The sequence below is a fragment of the Paramisgurnus dabryanus genome, chromosome 20 (genome assembly GCF_030506205.2).
Source record: "Paramisgurnus dabryanus chromosome 20, PD_genome_1.1, whole genome shotgun sequence".
Lineage (NCBI taxonomy): Eukaryota > Metazoa > Chordata > Actinopteri > Cypriniformes > Cobitidae > Paramisgurnus > Paramisgurnus dabryanus.
This window is the reverse complement of record NC_133356.1, coordinates 3,287,325-3,308,315: the sequence shown is the minus strand read 5'-3', so window position 1 is coordinate 3,308,315 and position 20,991 is coordinate 3,287,325. Positions and strand designations below refer to the sequence as shown.

The window sequence follows — 20,991 nt, the reverse complement described above, 5'->3', positions numbered from 1 at the left end:
GGAGTAAATCGCAAAAAAATGAATTTAGCTGGGGTTTTACAGGCAGGGTCACATATGTGAATTGCCAATGGAATCTAAATAAAAAGTAAAATGTTTAAAAAAAAAAGTAAAATTACAACAAACTAATTTTCAACACAGAATTACATAAAATGACAAACAATAAATTGCCATTGTCAATGCGCAACTGCGAAAAGTGCATTTTAGGAAGTTTCAGAAAAAAATCACTCTTTTGGTTAAAGAAAAAAACATGTTGTTTTCAATGAAGTTTATTTAACTAGGGAACATGGTCATGTAATCCAACCAATCAGCGCGAATAGGTCTCTAACTCCTGAATTACGCACTGGTACAACGAAAAAATAAACGTTTATTTCGATTAAAAAAAGCACTTAAAAATGTATTTCAGTGTGATTTTATTAAAAGTAATGACCTCGTTAAAATGTTTATACATACCAAAATGCACACCAATGTCTTTCAATGCATTCTTTAAAAAAATGTAAAGCTACTTATTTACAGTATTCTATTTGCTGGCACAATTTAATTACGTATATACATATACATCTACAAGAGTTGTTTATTCTATATTTCACACAGATATGTAAACAGATCTTTGAAATAAATAATTTCTTGTGGTTCTCTAAACTGTCGATAAAAACAAACAGTCGTTTAAATAATATAATAGTCTATTAAATAATATTAAAGCTGCAATATTAAAATTTAAACCCAAATCCGCCCCGATAAACATTATAAAACAAGCTTTATAAATCCACATTTATAAAATTCCGCTTTATAAATGCACATTTACAGGTAGTTTACGGCCATTCGTTTCACTTCATAAATGTGGAGTAAAAAATGCAGGCTGCAAAAAGCTATCGGTCAAAAACGGATGCAAGAGCGCACCGGAGGGCGCAAGCGGTACAGCAGAATGAAAGATAACATTCCCGGTGCTGAACGGAGGGTGAAGCGCTGATGTGGATCCACAGGTTGGGCTGATGCTGGCCAGAGAGTTCGTTCCGGCTTGCAGTGAGCTCTCAGCACCAGGGTTCTGCTTTTTCCATTTGGTTCTTCGGTTCTGGAACCAAATCTTGACTTGTGTTTCGGTCAGGCTCAGGGACAATGCGAGGTTCAGTCGCTCACACACGGATAAATAACGCGTAACGCGGAATTTGTTTTCCAGGGCCACCAGCTGCTCGTACGTGAACGCGGTTCTGGCGCGGCGCGGTTTCGCGCAACTGTGATGATCGGATCGACGCTGGCGTCTCTGGCGTGCCAGATCATCCGATGCTGGATTGACTTTGTCTTCGCATGCTTCATTTGGATCTTCACAAGACGAACACCCCGAGCTTTCGAGAGCAGTCACTGAGTCAGACTCAGTGTTTGGATCTGGAGGATGCAGCCTAACACATCTTTGATGCTCTTCAGTTGAATGGTCTCCTGTCAATAAATAAAAAAGTGAATTTAGCCATTTTTGCATTTATAACAACCACAGCACTACATGAAAAGTATAAAATAATAAAGTTTAGTCAACAAATAGCTCTACTTTATCAAGTTATAGGGCGAAGAAAGGTTTGGGTAAAATCTAGCTAGTTGCTGGCAATGAAATGAATGAGAGAAAGGTTGTAACTGTCCGTCTGTCTATCTGTGGATTTAAAGGAGACACTGGGGTTGAATAGACCATAATCCCCAAACAATTTCTAAATCACAAATCGCCTCAAATGTCATGTTGCGGAAAGAAGTCTTAGTTAAATCCAGCTCTGCTATCTAGCCAAGACGCACTAATGGAGTTTCATATTTGTCGGCAAATCGATAAATGTCATCTATTTAAAGGGAAGTTTTAATCGAACGATATTTGGGATCAGACATGGCAGGGGTTTGAAGTTTGGAGGCGCAAGCTGCTGGAGGGAGATATGCAGCATCCAGTAATGGGATATCGATCAAAGTGAGCGCAGGCATTCTCAATGGGACGATTTAAACAATTATCTGCCCTGACTGTCCCAATGGCAATCACTTACTCAGCCGCTGCTCCTGCTTAAAGAAAACGCAGTGTTGGAAATGAGGGAAAGGTCAAATCCTATCGTCTAATGACACAATATGACACTATAGATATGTTTCGAAGAAATCTTTTTTCCTTTGCATTATAACATAAGGCTAAAATAAAACACTTACTGGGAACAACACAAACATATATACATTTTTACGCATTTTACAGTAACAATGTGGAAATTCTCACCTGTATTTATGTGAAGAGATTCTCCGTGTCCAGGACTTTCTTTGCTTGCGACATGTTCCTCCAAACTTCCACATTCTGTGTTTTCCAAAGAAGATGCTCGTTTTGTCTCCAATAAGGCTTCTGTCTTTCTACTTGTGAACTTTTGGGGATCCAGTATGTCAATAATTGAAAAAGAAATCCTGTGACTTGATGTCGTTTTCATTCCTGACTCTTTATATTCAAGCATGTCCAAAGTCTAGAAGTATTTCTGATATTAATGTCTTGTTAAGCAGACACGTGAAGTGAAAACAGCTTGTCGACGGATGCGATGCGCTCAGATGTCAGTGGATGAAGGTGCGCTGCGCTCCAGCTCTTTAACAGATCCATTAAAGGAGACGCGCGAACACAAGCGTTTAACAGGACCTCTCTTGATTGGCTGAGAGGGTTCAGTATTTAAACCTGCGATTATTTTAATCAATACGAATGGACCAACAAAACAAAAGTTCCCATGCTGACAAATGGCATAAAAGAACAGCACTGTTGCATCAAATCTTTAGCATGCTCTCATTAAAATAAATGTTATTTAATGCTTTTTGCAGTATATATGTTAGAAAAAGCCATTTTTTTAAGGAATTGGTTGTAGTTTATAATATATGAATCCTTGTTAGGTTTAGAGCACAGAAAATTAAAGAAAAAATAAAGAATTAATGTTTTCTTTTTTAGATGGTAAACCCTTAATTTTAAATACTTTTATTTTAGTGCATTTAAGAAAGCTGTTTTGCAATTTGTTTGAATTTTAGTTAAGTTAAACATACAGGTAACAAATCAATTTTTTTTGGCTGCACATAGTTTAACATTTTTAATTGCATCTCTCTGTACATTAAGCTGTCCACTTCACCAGCAAGAGCACAAATTGCAATTTGTGAACAATACAATTTTTTGGCAATCTATGGGTTACTTCAGTGTGTTAACTTCAGTCAATGGCACAAGTCAGTATTTTCACATTCACTTTGTGGCATCAATCGCCCGGAGATGGATCAATACAAGTGTGTCCAACACTGATAAAAAGTCCTACTGTTATTGTCTGACTCTATAGCCAGTGATTTAATGCTACTTATTTTGTTCACTTAACTGCTTGCATAGAAATAAAAAAGAGATCAAACAGACGCAGAAAGAAAATATTATCGGAAAAGGTGTAATAAAATATAACCTCAAAACTAAAAGGCCTTATCTGCAAGTTCGGACTCAAAAAAGTGTCGGCTTACAATTTTTGTAAAACAATAAGTATTTGGACACTTTGAATAGTATTAATGTCATTGTATTAGGTAGCCTAACAAAATGATCAAAATCACAAGTTTTTAGTTAAATTAAATGTGAAAAAGAACTATAAAAGTGCACTTTGTGCTTAAAATTCCAGGAGACCCACTTTTTGATAATCTGTTGCAATAAAATCCATGCATTTAGGCATAGGGTAAATCTACGAATACTTTATGAGGACCACCGTAGATCAAAAAGACAAGTGCACTGTCAGTACGCCCCAAACATATGCAAACATCATGTCAAATCCTGTCTAAAATGTTATTTCCTCTCCTTTTCTTTTTGCCATTCAGTTGCATGTCTGCTTGTTTGCTAGCAGCATGCAGTGTATATTTCATGGCTGTAACATGCTCAAACTTCAGACAGTCAAGGTCCGAACCGGGACTGTTTGCTTGCATTAGCATGTGTATGCCCACGGCCCTGCTCTGAGTGAGGTCCATAAGAATGGAGGCTGATGTCTTTCCTGCGAGTTTACAACTTCCTCTCTACAGGTTTGACAGTGTGCACATCTGTTTACACAGGACCGGAGCACAAAAGTGTGGCCCAGGGGGCAAAATGTAGGCTCAGGTACTGGATATAAAGAACACACAAGTGGGTAAGATGGGGAATCTAGGGTGCACAGCCTGGGGAGGGGGCACACTTATGGACAAACCTCCCCACTGTTCCAACGTCCCCACCTCCTGAACCATAAAACCATCAGAGCACCAGGGAGGCCAACTCAGCCTGGTAAATGTTGAATCGTTCATTTAGTCGCGTCTTGGGGTTGGACTCTGTTTACGGATGGGCGTGGACTCTTTGTTTGGTTTTGTCCCTTCATTCCTGTCTGCAGTGCAGGCAGACAATAGACCGGGAAACTGCCGAAACGCCACTCTTTTGATGATTACGGCTTTAGAGTACTAAGCGTCTCATGAGGTACCTTGTTTAAATGGGAAAAAGAGACTTTAAAAATCTTACGAGGGGTGTAAACAGATTACAGGTAAAGAGTGCATTGACTCATGCCATTAAATGCATGCAGTGTACAGCATATCTCAACTGTTTAGATCCGAAGCTTCTTTGCTGAAGATCTGTGGACCCAAAGGTCTGGACAGGGTCTGAGGGCAGAAAAACCTATTTAACCCTATTAAAACCATTAATATAAAGTGACCACAATTCCTGACTAAACTTTATTTTGTGAAACAGAAAGGTTCTTTAGATGTTAAATGTTCTTAATGCAACCTTATGATACCTTGTATGGCATCGTGTAACTCTACATTTTAAATACAGGGTTCCTACACCTTAGTTAACTTCAAATTCAAGGACCTTTCAAGGACTTTCCAGGTCCAGTGCCCTCAAAATCAAGGACTAAATGTGGGGACACATTTCAAGTGAGAGCAAGGTTACATTGTGTTACCTTTTAAGATACATTGTTACAATTTCCTTTCGAGGTAAGTGCATCTACAGTAAATGTGTATATCAAATTCAACCAATGGTGAGGCTTAATGACAAAGACAGGGTGACGCGGGAGCGCTATCTGAAATATTGCCAAAGACAGCGTTACACAGGGATGCAGGAAGTATGGCAAGGGAGACGCAGCGTCTCGTTCCCTTCTCAGTGAACAACAGTTACATACGTAACCCGAGCCGTTTTCATGTGTCAAACACAACTATGCAAAAAAGCATTTTGGTATGAATCAACATTTGCATACAGAAAATATAAGCATTTAAAGTGAACAGTTTAGCACGTGTGCTTAAAAAGTCAAAATTTTTATGATATTATCCTACACTACACAGGGAATAATATGGATTTTTTTTCCCAGAAAACTTCTTGCATAAAATAGATTCAAGCCCTTTCAATGACCTGTATCCATGTATGTATATTTTCAAAAACTTCCCAGGGCCTTGATTCCCCCCCAGATTCACAAACTTTCAAGGACCCGTGGGAACCTTGTAAATAGTGTTGGCCAAAAGCATTACCCAAAAACTTTTGGGCATGATATGAAAGTGATGTTTTAGGACGACCAAGCGAGCACAAGGTCGGCAGCATTGTTTGGTAATTGCCCAAACGGTTCTACCTGTTCAGCAGCAGGCGTAATGAAGGCTCGCTGACAGCGTCCGGGACGGGTGAGCGCATCTGGCAGATGCTGACATGCAGCAGATGTGGAAAGTGGCTGAGTGATTTGTTAAGGGTCTGGATCATAGCAAAAAAGGGCAATTACACCAGGGGACACTGTCACACAGTCATGGACATCGGCCTCGCCCCTTAAACAAACACACACACTTTCCCTAAGGTAAAGGTCAGTTCACTCGACTTTACTTTAACTAGAGCTTCATACTACAGGAAGAACGATATGTGACCTAGTCTTTGAAAAATTATTACCGTTTTCCAAATAAAAGGCATCTTACAAAATGTAAAGAACATCTTGTAGATCTCGAGTAAAGTCATGTCCAAAGTCCAAGTCATCACCAAAAACAATTTGTTTCTTCTATCAAATACTTCAGGTCCAAAATAAGTGATGGTGAGTGAAAGGAAATCTCATGTCCGTCTGCCGTTGGCTATCTATGTACAGTCAATGTCAGTAGCAATGAAGACTCAGTGTCCATTGTAAATTTCTATTGGCTGCTGTCACACTAGACATGACTCACATCTATGTCCCGTGTCAGGTGTTTAGAGATGCACATGCTTAACGTATGCGCATGTGCCAGACTTCATTGGCTGAGATCAAATACAAGCACAGAGGTTATGCAACAGCGAGTGATCACAGACTCTTCAGGGTTGATGCGCTAATGTTTATTGTAAAATAATTACACCGGTATCTCCTCCATGTGAGTTTGAGGTTCGGGGCCGCGTTCGATGTGATGTTCTGTCACTCAACGTTTGCTTTGATTGCACATTGTTCGCAGAAGGTCGCATCATAATTCATTAAATCTTAATGAGTCCCCCTGGAACCACCTGCATGCCTTTACTCGATTGCCCCTTTAAATTACGAGCGACTCTCACGCTCGGCGCGCTCAAAAATGAAGATATATTCTCCATGTAAAGAAGAGAGCTATTAGTTACATTATTTAAACAGCCCTCTTTAAAGCCAAGGGAAGGCTGACTTTATGAAGGGCAATTAGGTACTCACTATAATTGATAATTCATACTCATCACAATTAGGAAGTATAAATAGGGTGTTTGGGATTAATGGTTATGGCTGTTTAGAAAGAGAGAGAGAGGTACTGGGTTGAACTGGTCAGGCATGGCTGATGGAGTGGAAGGATGCAGAACCAAATTCATCTCTATTTGCAGAGGAAACAGATTGTGTTTGTCCCTTCCACGCACAACCAAATCATTCAATGGCTCCCTCACCTTGAGCTTTTGAGCCGGGCCTTTTTGTTGGAGAAGCTTATCCCACAGAGAATCACTGTGGTAAAAGGGCAACATGTATGTGATTACATAATACATATCTCCATACTAAATGTAGATTAAAACTACAAACAGCAGCAGTTCAAAAATGATCCTGAGACAGTTTTACATGTCCATTAACAAACCTACGATTTGCCTTTAGAATGAAATGGTCTATTATTAGCTTATTTGAAAGGGACATGAATAATAATGTTGAGCTCTGCTCTGATTGGCTGTTTCTTAGAGCAGCTCAGTTCAGTAGCTCTGGGTGTGTGTAAACAGACAATGGGCCCTATCTTGCACCCAGCGCAATTGACTTTGTCAGTGACGCATGTATCATTCGTATTTTGCACCGGCGCACAGCGGGTTTTTCCCTCCACAGACGCACGTCGGCAAACTAGGGAATGAACTTGCGCTCCCTGGGCGGTTCAGCGCAAAAAAGGAGGCGTGTTCCAGCGCAAACCATCCCTGATGCTATTTTGCAGTTTCAAAAAACAATTGCGCCACTGATGCTATTTTAAGGGCGCATGCTTGACCATAATGTATAGCGTGCACAACGCGCACACACTTTGCTTATCTAATCTACACAGATGCAACTGTTATTTTTGCAAATCATAAATTGTTACAATAAAAAATATTAACACACGAGATAAGGGGAATCATAGTGGTGAGCATTGTGGTGATAGTTTTTATTTATTGTGTGGCTGCGTTAAAAAATTGCAAATAACGATTAAAATATTTTCATAAGTTTGTTGTGCGGCTGTATTACGTTTATTTTATGTAAATAATAATTAAAATGTTTTCATAAGAAACCTTAATGTATGTGAACTTGATTTGTAAGTGTTCTTTGGGGTTGGACCTTGCTTGCATTTCTTGGGTCCGATTTCAAAGCCCCCAAACCCTTTCAGCGGTGAGGGTGGACGCAGATCTGTGTAGAGGCAGATCCACCTCCCGTTACACGGCGTGCCCGATTTATGCTGGCAAGCTTGGGATTCCCCCGTCTCCTGACATCATTGTAGCGCTTGGTGCAACGATGGGGATGCCAGCTGATGAGACAATTGTGGCTATTTCCTCTTACGCCTGTTTAACCGACGCTGATTTGGGCGGGTTTCTCCCATCCCCATACAAAACAACTTCTCTGTCTTTGACTGCTCTTACAAGAACGTCAGTCTCCTCGGCTGTGAACCGTTCCTGGCGTGCGCCTGGTAAATCCGTCATAATAATAGCAACCCGCCATGGAACTTGCGCCCTTGCGTTTAAAGGGAATGTTGGATAGCGTTCTGATTGGTTTATTTGACGTTACGCCCAAACCACACCTATGAATAATGAACCTACTTCAGACCAACCCCTTATTGATTTGCGCCTGGCGCAAGAGTTATTTCTCCCGCCGGGAAAAAAGCAACAGCGCCCAAGATCCGCCCACAAAGTCACTTGCGCATTGCGCTTCGCACTTGAGTTTCAGATCGTTAAAATAGGGCCCCTTTTGTCTGAGTCTGTATCAGATGAAAATACAGACTTTGAGGAATAATCAATTGTTTCGAGATTGTTAATGGACGTTTCTGAGTTGTTGTTTTTTTAGTAGGGGTCTGCAGAACGTAACTGTACTGTCACTAGCATATACCATTAACTAACATATCCACCTTTTTCTCAAACGCAGAAGTTAGTGATGTGACATATTTCCGTTCTTGTGCGAGACTTCCGGTTTAATAGCCAGCCGGTAGAAAACAGTGTAGTGGGAGCACGCATAAAACATGATTTAAACAGTTAATATTTACTACACCTGCTATGAATGAACCAGTGTGAGGGCGAAATTAAGAAGTGGCTTGATATATGAAGATATACTACAATTTGTGTTGTTGATCGGAGGTGACGGGTCTTCAATGCGCAAATATAAAAACAAAGCAGTATCTTTACAATGGGAAAGTCAGTCAAGTGTTTGTACATGGATTTTAAGACTTCGTGGTTTTAACTTTTCAGGGGCTTTTTTAAAATGTCACAACCGTCCCTCTGGCATGAGGTTTTTTAAAAGGCCATTTTTAGGGATGCACCGATACCACTTTTAAAGGATTGAGTACGAGTACCGATATTTTTTCCCTGGTATTCGCCGATACCGATGCTTGTTGCATTGTTTTTTTTTCATGTGGCAATTTTTTAATAACATTACAATGACACATAACAGCATTTAATTTTTAACAACTTCAACTCATATTATGAAAAAAAACAAATCGTTCTTATGTGCTTATCATCACAAATTTTCAAAGCCAAAATTTCACTAACCTCCAAAGGGCAAAACCAAGGACGTAATGCATGTAATTTTTACCTGCCTGTCACAAAGTTGTCAAAGTGCTAAAGAAATCACAGACAACAAGACAATCAAATTTGTTATAAAGTGTCATAAAGTACGTCATGTGAGGTATCGGTCTTTGGTTTCGGGGTATTTTTACGAGTACGAGTACAAGTACATGAGCTTGGTATCGGAATTGGTGAATCTCTAATTTGAATCTCACGATATGTCACTAGCATGTACAGAATTCTTATTATTTATCCATGCCTAGTTACATATTATTCTACAGCACCTTTAACAAATGTATCCAAATCAAGTGAGATTAAAACAAAATATCTGCCTGTGGATTATGAAAAATTAATCTAAATATTTTTTTTTTCAGAAATCAAGACTTAGAGAGATAGTTCAGCCAAAAATGAAATTACCCCATGATTTACTCACTTTATTTTTCTTACAAAATGGCATCGATTGCCCTCACAAGGCCTTTATTAACCCCCTGGAGCTGTGTGGATAACTTTTGTGAAGGGTGGATGCATTTTTTTAGGCTTTAAGTCAAAAGCACCATTTACTACCATTATAAAGCTTGAAACAGCCAGGACATTTTATAATATAACTCTGATTGTGTTCGTCTGAATAAAGATAATCATAAACATCAAGGATGGCTTGAGGGTGAGTTAATCGTGGGGTAATTTTCATTTTTGGCTGAACTATCCATTTAATATAATGCTTTAATTATTCATTTAATTAATTCAAGTATTTTGATTTTAGAATTTTTAAATATTTTTACTGGAAAACATAACAGAAATACTAGAATTGAACATTTTTATTTTGCAAATTCCAGGTAAACTATTTTTTTAATGACTGTAAATGTACAATATTACAGCTCTGAACTTTGAAATTTCATCTTTCTAGATTTAAGAAAGTCTGTCCTAAAATAGCTAAACACATCAGTGGTGATATTTTGCACCAATTTCGGAATCTATAACTCAAATACTTTAAAGAAAAACATATAACCAGCGGCGTTTGGGTCTCAGAGGATTAAACTATCATTAAAAGCTCATGGAAAATGAAAGTACTCTACACGTGTGATCATATGCTGCTTAGGCAGTAGACGGATGAGGTGAAGGTCTTATGTATAGCTTTGCTCTCTGCTGACACCAGCATAATTGCTATACTGAGATCTGGAACAGGCAGACCCAACTAATCAATAAAGTCTTCACCAACCATTTCCCCCAGTGCTTCTGCCCTCATTTCTCCTCTAATTGTTCCTCATTCAGAAAGGGCTACGCCATGAGCTAAAGGTGTGTACAGGTGTCTTTTACTGTATATTTTCTAGTTTGTGTATGAGTACTTTAAAACATCACATTCCTGATTAATTATTACATTCATTACATGTCATGTGTATTTTATATTATATGCTTTTTATCAATACCTTTACTAAGTAAAAGCAAAGTCTAAGAAATGCTTAAGTAATTTCAATGCAAATTCAAGATGTGATCGTGCTAAAGGAGAACTTGATATGAATAAAAAAATCCCTTGCGCAATTGCTTAAAATTTCAATTAAAAGTTACCTAAAAAAGTGGATGCAAAAATTATGCACTATATTTTTAAGTAAATCCAGCATATTATTTTTTCAGTATACTATTGAAAATTTATCTTTAATGCAATGTGTCTGATTTAAAAAGAAATAAGTGCTAAAAAAGTACAATTATGCTACAATATGAAACATACATCTACAATATATATAAATTAAATAAATGAATAAATAAATAATTTTTTTTTAACTAAAAGTCCTTTTATCCCTTTACAGCATCACATTTATGTCCACTGGCTAATAGAATGGGGACATTACCTGAGGTGAAATATCAGCCAATCCAAATTATGAGGTCAAGGCTAAAGCACCAAGAAATCTTAATTCCAAGACCACCTAATATTTTTTAAATGAGGCAATAAATAATCACTGACATCTGCTATGTAAAAGTATAATACACATGATCAGTTTTGCCCTCGACAGATGAAGGTAAATTATATTTAGGTGCGAATACCATGTCCTTTAATAATCCTATCTTTTCTTATCACCAAAGAAGGACAGATTCATGGATAACGTTATTGCTTATGAAATAAAAGCCCCTCTCCGACCGTGGACAGAAGATTTAGAACTAGCGTGTGACTGTGTGACTTCTCTAACCTTGATGTTGGATGCACCGATCACGTACGGCAAACTTTTCTCACACGTTATGACTTACGGAGAATTATAGGTCAATTTAGGGCGATGCGACCCTTGTCAACAACCAACCATCCCTCTGTTTTAGAAGTTGACCTTTGTGATTTTTCCTGCAAGGAGAGCAGACTCTCTATTGCATTGTTGATGTGTTTGTAGTGTGGTCAGTCCTCATGTTGTGGGTGGGCACTCATGTGTAGTGATGCCTGCAGGGACCATCCTGTGACTCTGGGGCATATGGGCTCTACTGCCCATTTCCCCGGGGCATTATTGCCATGCTGATTTACTACCAGTGAAGGACAATCATAAGAGAGCAAATTATGCCCCAATCACATTGTGTGAGTCTTTGTTCATGGTCTTTAAGTTAAAGCAATGAAGGGTAAAAAGCGTCTATAGACAATCAATTATCTAACAATTTAAAAGTATTAGCTACCATTTAATATTATAAAAGTACTGTTTATGGCTTGCTTTGAGATACACAAACAGCATTGCATTACATAAAAAACAACAAATAAATAAAAGTAATATAAAATGGGGAAGAGGGTGGATGAGCTTTTGTATAGTCATATTTACCCATGATGCACTGACAGCGTTTGATATATGGTGCCATATTTAGAAAATGGGATTCTCGTTGTTCGGAAGTGGGAACCGCTTATCCTTAACATTAAAGGCAATAGATCTCGGTGGTGAGATTTTTATCGACATTTCTCATTACCAACCTATTGGTGTTTATAGCGACGGTCATAAATGGCGCTCCCTGTGGTGCTATGTTTTATGAAGAGATCAGCTGTCAAGGCATATGGGTTTAAACCTCTGCAGGATGCACTGACTCCAGCCAAGTCTAAATGACCTGAGAAAAGAGAGACAGAGAGAGAGACAGTATCACAATAACTATAGGGGTTTGACTTATTATTTTCTATGTTGCTTTTAATCCAGTGTTTCTCAACCTTATATATTTCAGAGCCCCCCACAATAGTATTTTAAGCTCTCTTAATTTCTACTCAAATAAATTTACTGGAGCTTGGCATGACTAGACAATGTAAAGTTCTTACGAAAAACCAAACAATAGGAAATATCTTATACAGTACAGTATTATACAGTAGGTTGACTACAAATCGGAAGGTTGGTGGTTCAATCCCCGGCTCCACCTGACCAAATGTCGAGGTGTCCTTGAGCAAGACACCTAACCCCAGCTGCTCCCGATGAGCTGGATGGCGCCTTGCATGGCTGACACCACCGTCGGTGTATGAATGTGTGAGTGAATGGGTGAATGTGAGGCAAAAATTGTAAAGCGCTTTGGATGGCCATTGGTCTATGAAAGCGCTATATAAATGCAGTCCATTTACCATTTACCATTTAGGAAATATCTTGATTTTTTGGTTGTTTTAGCTTTTTAAAAAACAACCAAAAACCTTGTTTTGTCCTAGTTTGAATAACTAAAAGTCATCTTGAGGCCACTTGGAAATCTGCCTCTGTGTGCCCCCGGCCCCCTTGTTGAGAAACAACGTTTTAAACACCAAGATTTAAACTGCTTTAATCTCCTAAGACCTGGTGTGTCCACAGACGTGGACGTCACATTTTTTTGTTGTTTGCACCATCATACTTAATTCTGTTAAACTGGAACCTGTTGTACACAAACACAATTACACTGCTTCATGTTCAAAGAAAAATAGTTGGTTATTATATGTATTGGTTCTTCGTTATCCCAAATAGCTAGAAGAAATCTGAAAAAAGACAAACCAAAGCTTGGGTCTTAGGAGGTTAAAGGTGTTGGTGTGTGTCAATTTTGGCAGCATCTAGTGGTGTGATTTCAAATTGCATCCAACAGCTCACCCCTTAAAGGGGACATTTCACAAGATTTTTTTAAGATGTCACATAAATCTGTGGTGTCCCCAGAGTACGTATGTGAAGTTTTAGCTTAAAATACCATATAGATAATTTATTATAGCATGTTAAACTTGTCACTTTGTAGGTGTAAGCAAAAATATGCCGTTTTGGGTGTATCCTTTAACATGAAAATGAGCTGATCTCTGTACTAAATGGCAGTGCCATGGTTGGATAGTGGGATAAGGGGCAGTATTATTCCCTTCTGACATCACAAGGGGGGGCAAATTTGAATGAGCCATATCTTCACATGCTTGCAGAGAATGGCTAACCAAAACTAAGCTAATGGGTTGAACTTTTTCACATTTTCTAGGTTGATAGAAGCATTAAAAAAACAACAACCACTAAGTAAGGGTCTGACGATCGGACTTAATGCTCGCACCTTGGACTCTTGCTCAGACTCCTCCTAGCACCTGAACTTGTAATGCGCATGATTTGGACTATTTCTCGCACATGAGCTGTGACAATTTTAACATGCTATAATAAATTATAAGCTAAAACTTCACATACGTACTCTGGGGAAACCAAAGATTTATTTTGCATCTTAAAAAAGTCTTGTGAAATGTCCCCATTAACTTCGAAAAGCATAGGACAAACATGTCATTGTCTAAGACAACGTCTGCATTCGAAACCAAAGGTAGCTTACTTGTTGCCTCGCTGCCTCAAGAGGCAATGACTTCGGCAGCATGAAGGCAGCTCCGGGAAACTCATTCGGACAGCCTTCATAGGCAGCATAATGGAATTCTGCTTGAAATATAAATAAAGAACGCATTTGTGATAACTTATCTCATATTTGAAAACTGCAATACTAATTTCTAGCTAAAAATGCAATCAAAAGGTGAAAAAGTGAAAATATAATGTTTTTTACACTAAATTTGTGATCTAGACCTTTTCTTGGCGCCATTTAATTTTTTCAAACTCAATCAGGCTCGACCAATCACATTCTCTGCACACACACACATAGGCTGTTTCTCAATGTCAAGGATACTTCCTTGGCAGGACTGGTCTTTCCAAGTCACTTCCTTCAGAGGCTAGGCGAGGCTCCTCTTTAGAATTTGGATAACACGTAAATGAAACAGGCTAGCAAGGGCACGTCATTGCGTCATTACGGCAGTAAAAAGGTGTGCTTTGGGTGATTTGAGAGCGCGAAGGATACACATATTCATCCTTTCTTATATATGGGATATTTTTCGAACGAAGAACTCAGTCCTTGGTTGCAATTCCGAGGATCCTCGACATTGGAACAGTCCTTCGACGGATGTTGATGAGGTAGCATATTCAAAATTCTGCCTTCCGAGGATCCTTTCTTGACATTGAGAAACAGCCATAGAATTTTGGGACAAGATGATGACGGTATCTCAGGAGTCAGGAAGTAAAGCAATATTATTCAGATGTACCTAAGGGGACCCACGATGTATGTAGATAAAAATGGCTCATTAAGGTAATAGAAACAATACAGTTCATTATGTAAGGTCTTTATACACCACTGATAATATAGTTATGTAGATTATATTGCATTTCTGTCAAGAGATCCTTCTAAAAGTTACACAATGCACCTTTAAAATAGGGATTTTTTTTTAATATTGCCAAAATTCCAATATTATATTTTTGTAATAGCTGTCCAGTAAACAAAAAATAAAACCACACATGAAGACTATAGACCGTTTCAGCAGTAACAACATACCGTGTGTCTCAATTCGTTCCCTAGCTCCCGAGGTCGTGAATCAGTATATCGTGTACACAGGTTCGGGCACTGGTAAGGACCCTAGCTCACTTCACATTGGGACAATGTTCCCTTATTTTTCTGTCACGTGGCTGCTTAAGCGCGTTGTGATTCACAGCTGTTACTCATCAACAACCGGCAAAACCAACATCTCTCTGACTTAATTTTAAAAAACAGTACATTGTGGAAAATGCTGTCATTATTCTCTTACATATCTGTGCATAAAATTGGAGGCATATAATTACATTTTAAATGTAATAAATATATTTACAATTTTAAATAAATATTATTATTTTAAATATTGAGTAGATTGTGGTCCCTTACTGTGTAGCAATGTGTGTTTATATTTACAACTAAAACAAACGTTTGTCTTTATAAAAGTTCTGTTACATTTCATAAAGTTTATTGAGTTGGATCACGTGATGTTCGGGTGGCGAGCGTCAGAAAAGGTCACGTGATTTCCGGTTAGGGAACATAGGGAACATCGATGCTCACTGGTTTTTGCGTTGCATTGTGGGAATTTTTAGGGAACGAACGTTCCAGTGCACTGAACGGATTTTGCGATTGAGACAGCCCTTAAAATGGCCGACTCCCTGATCAGTGCCCTGACTACTGAACAAGGGAGCTGATTGAGACACACGGATAAACTAGCGGCTGTCGCGGTCCGCACGTAACTTCCGGTAAACTCCGCTAAGAATAAATAACAACAAAGTTCTTTAAATGTAGTTTATTTACATAACAAGCAAAAAAAACAACACATAGATTACCTAGGAAACCAAAACATTTGTTATTTTCGACGAGGCATTCGTTCAAGAGATCAGTTTAGTAACTAGTCAGACCATTAAAAAACAACGAAACCGGAAGTAAGGTTCGTATCACGTGCGTCCGATGAAACCGTCTCTATGATACTATCAAAATTGTTGTATTCTCAGGATAGGGGTTAGCCTGGTTAGCCAGACCTACATCAAGATGTAAGGTCTGGCAACTCTTCACACAAACGGCTCAATGCAAGGGGCGGGATATAAGGTTGTCCCTCAAAATGCCTCTGCACGCAATAGGATAGCGCTATGACGGATCAGAGCAACGAAGAAGGTGATGTAGTTACCGTAACCAGTCGGTAAAACTCCAAACACATCTTTCTTGCTTAAAAAGGACTTCAGTAGGGTTTATTTGCTCTTCTCTCAAAGAAAAACATAAGTCTAAGTCCTCCAGAGTCGCGGCCAAAGCCGCTTCAAAAGATAGCTGTTCGCCAGCAGCAGCAGCCATTCTCTGTTTTCAAGTAGGAACCGTTGCAGCTCTGTCGTCATCATGTTAAGCCCGCCCCACAGACGCTACACACGATGTGATTGGCCTGACCAAATTTTGGTTTTTGGACCGGTTAAGTGTATTGTGAGTGCCTAGACTAAACCCTGGCAGCAAATATATTTGCGGCCGCTAGGGTGCGTCTAGATTTCTAGGCTAGATAGGGGTTATTTTCTCAAATATATACTGTAAGTCTTATAGTGTGGTACTGTAAAAAAAATTCTAGGCAAAAAAGAAATTTTTAAGTCGTGTACGTAAATTCACAAATTTCAATAATAACCCTGGAGAAATATTTAGTAAAACAAAAATTAGCACCAGACTTTTTAACTTGAGAGCCAACTTTCTGAAAATATATCCTCAGAAATGTTATGATGGTGCTCTTCACAAGTAAAAAAGTTAATAAACGACTCAAACTATGCCCCAAAACTGGGTTTAAGTAGCCTACAGTGGGACATTTTAGACAATTGCCCATTCAAATCAATTTATTTAACAAATAAATGTCGGCCATGCGTGTTCACAAAATGCTAAATTACACATGAGGTAAATATAAATAAATATTAGCCAACAGTGGGCGTTTATACACCCTGAGAATAAACCTCAAACTAATAAACTCTAATTTACAGGCAAAAAGATAAATGTGTTCATCTTTTTGTTCGTTTGTAGGATGACACTTAATTGGACCATACTAACGTAGCCTAGTTTTTATTTCACATACTTGTCAATCCTGTACAATCTTTGCCAGAAAATGATGTGAGAGGTTGTGTACATACCTCTTATGAAGACAAAAACAATCCACTCTCCCACTCCCAGTCAGACGCAGACCACATTTACACTCCTAAAAACCTTTAGCCAATCAGCGCTCAGTATGAATCCACGCGCAGCAAACAACGCGAGATTCGACGAGAGAAAGCGAGACCCGGCGACTCAGAGTCAGATAGATTCTCTCTGCAGAGCCGCTAAACGAAGATAAGACTTTTAATGCTATTGAGGTCGCACATAAACGTAGCAGGTAAGCGGATTTTATCTACAAATAGCTTATTGACAGACCTCCGGTCTTTACACGGCTGCGAATGTGAAGCGGGATGACGTCATCGACGCCGCTGCTCTTCTTCTTCTTCTAGGCTGTAATGTTACAATGCATCCCGTACAAATGACTCGTTACTGTATTACCGATACAGTGCGCGGATTAAAGTGAACTCCTTTAGACTGTGCTGGTTTTAATATTGGATTGGACATCGCTGTCCTGCGTGGTATGCTGTGTGTTTATACATATATATCTGAAATTATTGCTGTAGTCTCGCTCACTGTGGAATGTGGATAACCATTGGATTTCATTTCTACCCTCGTATTGTTCATTTGATTTATCTGCAGCTTGGTGGAGGTATGACATTGACCAGAGGCTCCTTTACTTACTCCAGTGGAGAAGAATATACTGGAGAATGGAAGGAAGGCAAGGCATCATACATTACATTGCAATGTATAGGATCATTGCATTGCGGTTTCACTTATGTGTTTTTTAACAATATTAATATTTCAGATGTAGTTATACAAGTACCTCCCAAGTCATTGAATGGAAAGGAAGAACATTGGACATATTTTGTTTCTACTGTCAAAGCAAGTCTAATGTAAAAACACTGAAATGGGTTGGTACTTATGCATATATATATATTTGTGATAATTGTGGAGGGTTGTAGTCGGAATGGCTTGAGGTGGTGGTTGCTAACATTTTCACGGTGCTAATGCGGTAGATTATGGTGTGATCCCAAGTACTAGGGATTGGAATTGAAAAGATGTGGAGAGTACTAAGTTAATGTTGTATGCAAATTGTAAGTTAAGTTTAATTTGGCAGGACGAAGGCATGGCAAAGGTGAACTGAAGTTTGCTGATGGCACCTGTTATAAAGGTCACTTTGAGAATGGCCTCTTCCATGGATCAGGGGTGTTAGTGTTTCCTGATGGATCCAGGTCAGTGAAATTGTGATCCATTTAATAGTTTGTGAATATTTACGATTTTGTGACACGGTAACGCTGAAAACTCAGTTTGTTATCAACAGGTACGAGGGGGAATTCGCCCAAGGAAAATTCCAAGGAGTCGGAATCTTCAGCAGGTTTGACGGGATGAAGTTTGAAGGGGAATTCAAAAGTGGTCGTGTAGAAGGACATGGTAAACACTTCTCCTTAAATTGACAAACTTTGTTTCGTAAAACTTATTGAATGAGCAAAATATCTAAAGTTAAGAGATGAGTAAAGGTTCATGGAATTAATATCAGCTGTAATAAGCCAAAGAATTTGTGACCCTGTCTGTAAAATCCAGGCTAGTCTCATGATCTAATTATGAGATTAGGAGAAGTCATAGCAATGGTCTCCTTAACAGCTTAGTCAATATTAAATATATCAGGGTTTTATTTTTACAGAATGATCTTTACATTATGATTACAGTAAATCACAAAAAAAGATTTTAACTGAGTTTTCACAGACAGGAGCACAAATAAAAAGTTTATGAAAAAGTCATGGTCATAACTGCAGGGAATATAAATATTTCTACTTATTTAGGAAGAAAAATCTCTTTATGGGTGGAGTCAGTCACTGTTATTGTTTTTAAAATAAATGATTAATAAAAAAAAATGAATGGAAGTTTTTTTATCTAAACTGGTGTGGGAACCCTGAAATATGTTTATGTTCCCCATGTAGGGCTGCTGACATTCCCAGATGGTTCCCACGGTGTTCCACGAAATGAGGGTTTGTTTGAGAACAACAAGCTTCTGAAACGAGAAAAGTGTCAGGCTGTGGTGCAGAGAGCCAAGAACTCGGCATCTACAGCCCGAGGCCTCTCTGTATGAAACACTGATACAACTGCGGCTTTAGGATCAAGTCCCAAAATACAATCCAGATTGCATAGACACATATAAAGAAAGCAAAGCTGATTATGGATCTACATCTCTGCCTTCACCCAACAAAGGAGCTTGAAAATCCATGAGATCCATCAAACCCTCAGGGATGGAGGAAAGAGTATCCATTCCACTAGGCTCTTCTCGCATGGTTCCTCTGCCTTGGTTCCTCTGTGGCTTAAAAACATTGTCAAATTATGTCAGTGTGGTATAGAGTATAGACTAAAGTCACCATTGGAGGCATAGCAGGTACAAAAGTGTGATCGTCAGATTGGGGGCATTTTTTTGTAAAATAACTGACTTTGCCTTTGTCTCTGATTGTATCACTTGTGTTCTACTTTATCAGTTTCAGTGGTTGTTATTCAGGGTTCCCATAGTCATCAAAACCTTGAAATGTCAGGGAATCTTAAAATTGTGCTTCACAGATAATGAAAAGTCATGCAAATGAATAAGATCTTGATTTTGTGTTTTGCATTTAGTACAAAACATAATGGAAACTTTTAGTGAAGTTTGGGAACCCTGCTGTTGTAACCTTTCCAAGTGGAAATTTTGTTTATTGCACATTTGCCTTATTTTTTGTGTTAAAAAATTAAATCCAGCAATGAAGCTGGAAGAAAATCCGATATGGGGACAGCTGTAAGTGAAAATAGATATTTAACTTGTCTTAAAGATTTATGTATTATTTAATTAAATTACAATGAGTACTTATAATTTACTAACAGATTATAGTATAGTGTAAATGGTTGATTTTAGTATTTCTGTGCAATGCAGACATTTACAATTGGTTTAAATTATTTAAAATGTTTTGACATTAGCATATGTTCAAGGATTTATTTGTGTATTTACTGTCATTTAAATTGAATGCTTGTGGTTCACAGTTCCTATCATTTGCAGTGTCAAAGAGAAGCCTTAGACAACATCATCTAAAATACACTGACACCAAGAAGAATTTTGCACTGTTATTTATGTGAGCAGAGATCTTAAAAATTTATGTGGAAAATAATCGAGAAATAAAGTCAGAAAAAACACTTTTTTTTGTCATGACTATTCATTTTCTAATCACTGAACATTTAAGCAAATGATTTAAAGGCACAGCGTGTGTTGTTTATATCAAGACAGCCAACAGCATGCAAAGATATCAGTTTGTGAACGATATGTGGCAGATTATGAATCTTTATGATTATGAAACTATACAGCAGCCGAACACAGTTAATAAATAATGTGTAAAAATATAAAAGTGTTTAATTATTCACTAATAAACAATAATATATTGAATCAAATGTTTGCTTTCAGAATGAGGTTCTGTCTGCTTATATTCTTTCTAACAGCAAGTGTTTAAATTATCCAAATAATAATAATAAAATATAATTCAATACAGTGCACCAAGACCAATGCATAAATACAACATTTATTGTCATCATATAAACATTAACGGGCGAGTTCACCCAAAAATGAACATTCACTCTAAAAATGGCTGGGTTATTTTTGAACCATGGGTAAATATTGGACAGAATAATGCTGGGTTAAAAATGACCAAATGTTGGGTTGATGTTAAGCAACCATGGGGTTCTTACAAATCTTAGTGGATTAAACATGATAAAATTAAGTTGAATTTACTAAATAATGTATTCATATAGAATCACTTAAATTACTCAAATTTTTATGCTATTTTTAACTAAAATGCTGTGTATCTGTACTCACATGAATATTTGCAGCAATTTGATTGGTTGATCCTCCTCTGTTCCCTGTAAAGGTGCATTCAAGATCAAAATACTTAACCTTGTGCCCAAGCTTGATGCTTGAT

General features: G+C 38.1%; 3 protein-coding genes across 9 annotated transcripts in view; 1 reads left to right on the top strand and 2 right to left on the bottom strand.

The window, feature by feature from the left end:
• Positions 1–17,126, bottom strand: part of prkg1a (protein kinase cGMP-dependent 1a) — a 143,089-nt gene extending 125,963 nt beyond the window's left edge. The window contains exons 1-3 of one of the 2 annotated variants that reach the window (XM_065296053.1): positions 17,071–17,126; positions 13,922–14,019; positions 12,111–12,241 (exon numbers count right to left, since the gene is read on the bottom strand). In XM_065296053.1, coding sequence (XP_065152125.1) covers positions 12,111–12,136 — 26 coding nt within the window. In that variant the 5' untranslated portion in view covers positions 12,137–12,241; positions 13,922–14,019; positions 17,071–17,126. Of the gene's footprint in view, positions 1–12,110; positions 12,242–13,921; positions 14,020–16,103; positions 16,713–17,070 lie in introns of those variants that run through there. The other variant, XM_065296052.2, reaches the window with a different exon arrangement.
• On the bottom strand, positions 314–3,225 carry nkx1.2la (NK1 transcription factor related 2-like,a). Its single transcript, XM_065296049.2, has 2 exons — positions 2,228–3,225; positions 314–1,431 (listed from the first exon to the last, which is right to left on the bottom strand). The coding sequence occupies exons 1-2, from the start codon at positions 2,451–2,453 to the stop codon at positions 830–832; spliced, it is 828 nt and encodes a 275-aa protein (XP_065152121.1). The 5' UTR covers positions 2,454–3,225; the 3' UTR covers positions 314–829.
• Positions 17,127–17,182: 56 nt separating the features above from the next.
• On the top strand, positions 17,183–20,215 carry morn4 (MORN repeat containing 4). Of its 6 annotated transcripts, none has more exons than XM_073812884.1 (6): positions 17,183–17,309; positions 17,422–17,550; positions 17,672–17,750; positions 18,150–18,264; positions 18,354–18,463; positions 18,991–20,215. In XM_073812884.1, exons 3-6 carry the CDS (start codon positions 17,684–17,686, stop codon positions 19,137–19,139), a joined length of 441 nt encoding a protein of 146 aa, XP_073668985.1. In that variant the 5' UTR covers positions 17,183–17,309; positions 17,422–17,550; positions 17,672–17,683; the 3' UTR covers positions 19,140–20,215. The 6 variants fall into 6 exon arrangements, with proteins under 6 accessions (XP_073668985.1, XP_065152132.1, XP_065152131.1 ...); XM_073812886.1 differs by adding an exon at positions 17,838–17,943 and having other exon boundaries at positions 17,224–17,550; XM_065296060.1 differs by lacking the exon at positions 17,422–17,550 and having other exon boundaries at positions 17,194–17,309.
• Positions 20,216–20,991: the final 776 nt, after the last annotated feature.

Coding starts and splice junctions, on each gene's coding strand:
- nkx1.2la (XM_065296049.2), bottom strand. CDS start 2,453: ATGCTTGAATATAAAGAGTCAGGAATGAAAACGACATCAAGTCACAGG. Junction 1,432..2,227: donor ATCTCTTCACATAAATACAG/GTGAGAATTTCC, acceptor ATTTATTGACAG/GAGACCATTCAACTGAAGAG.
- morn4 (XM_073812884.1), top strand. CDS start 17,684: ATGACATTGACCAGAGGCTCCTTTACTTACTCCAGTGGAGAAGAATAT. Junction 17,751..18,149: donor TACTGGAGAATGGAAGGAAG/GCAAGGCATCAT, acceptor TTAATTTGGCAG/GACGAAGGCATGGCAAAGGT. Junction 18,464..18,990: donor TGGTCGTGTAGAAGGACATG/GTAAACACTTCT, acceptor TTCCCCATGTAG/GGCTGCTGACATTCCCAGAT.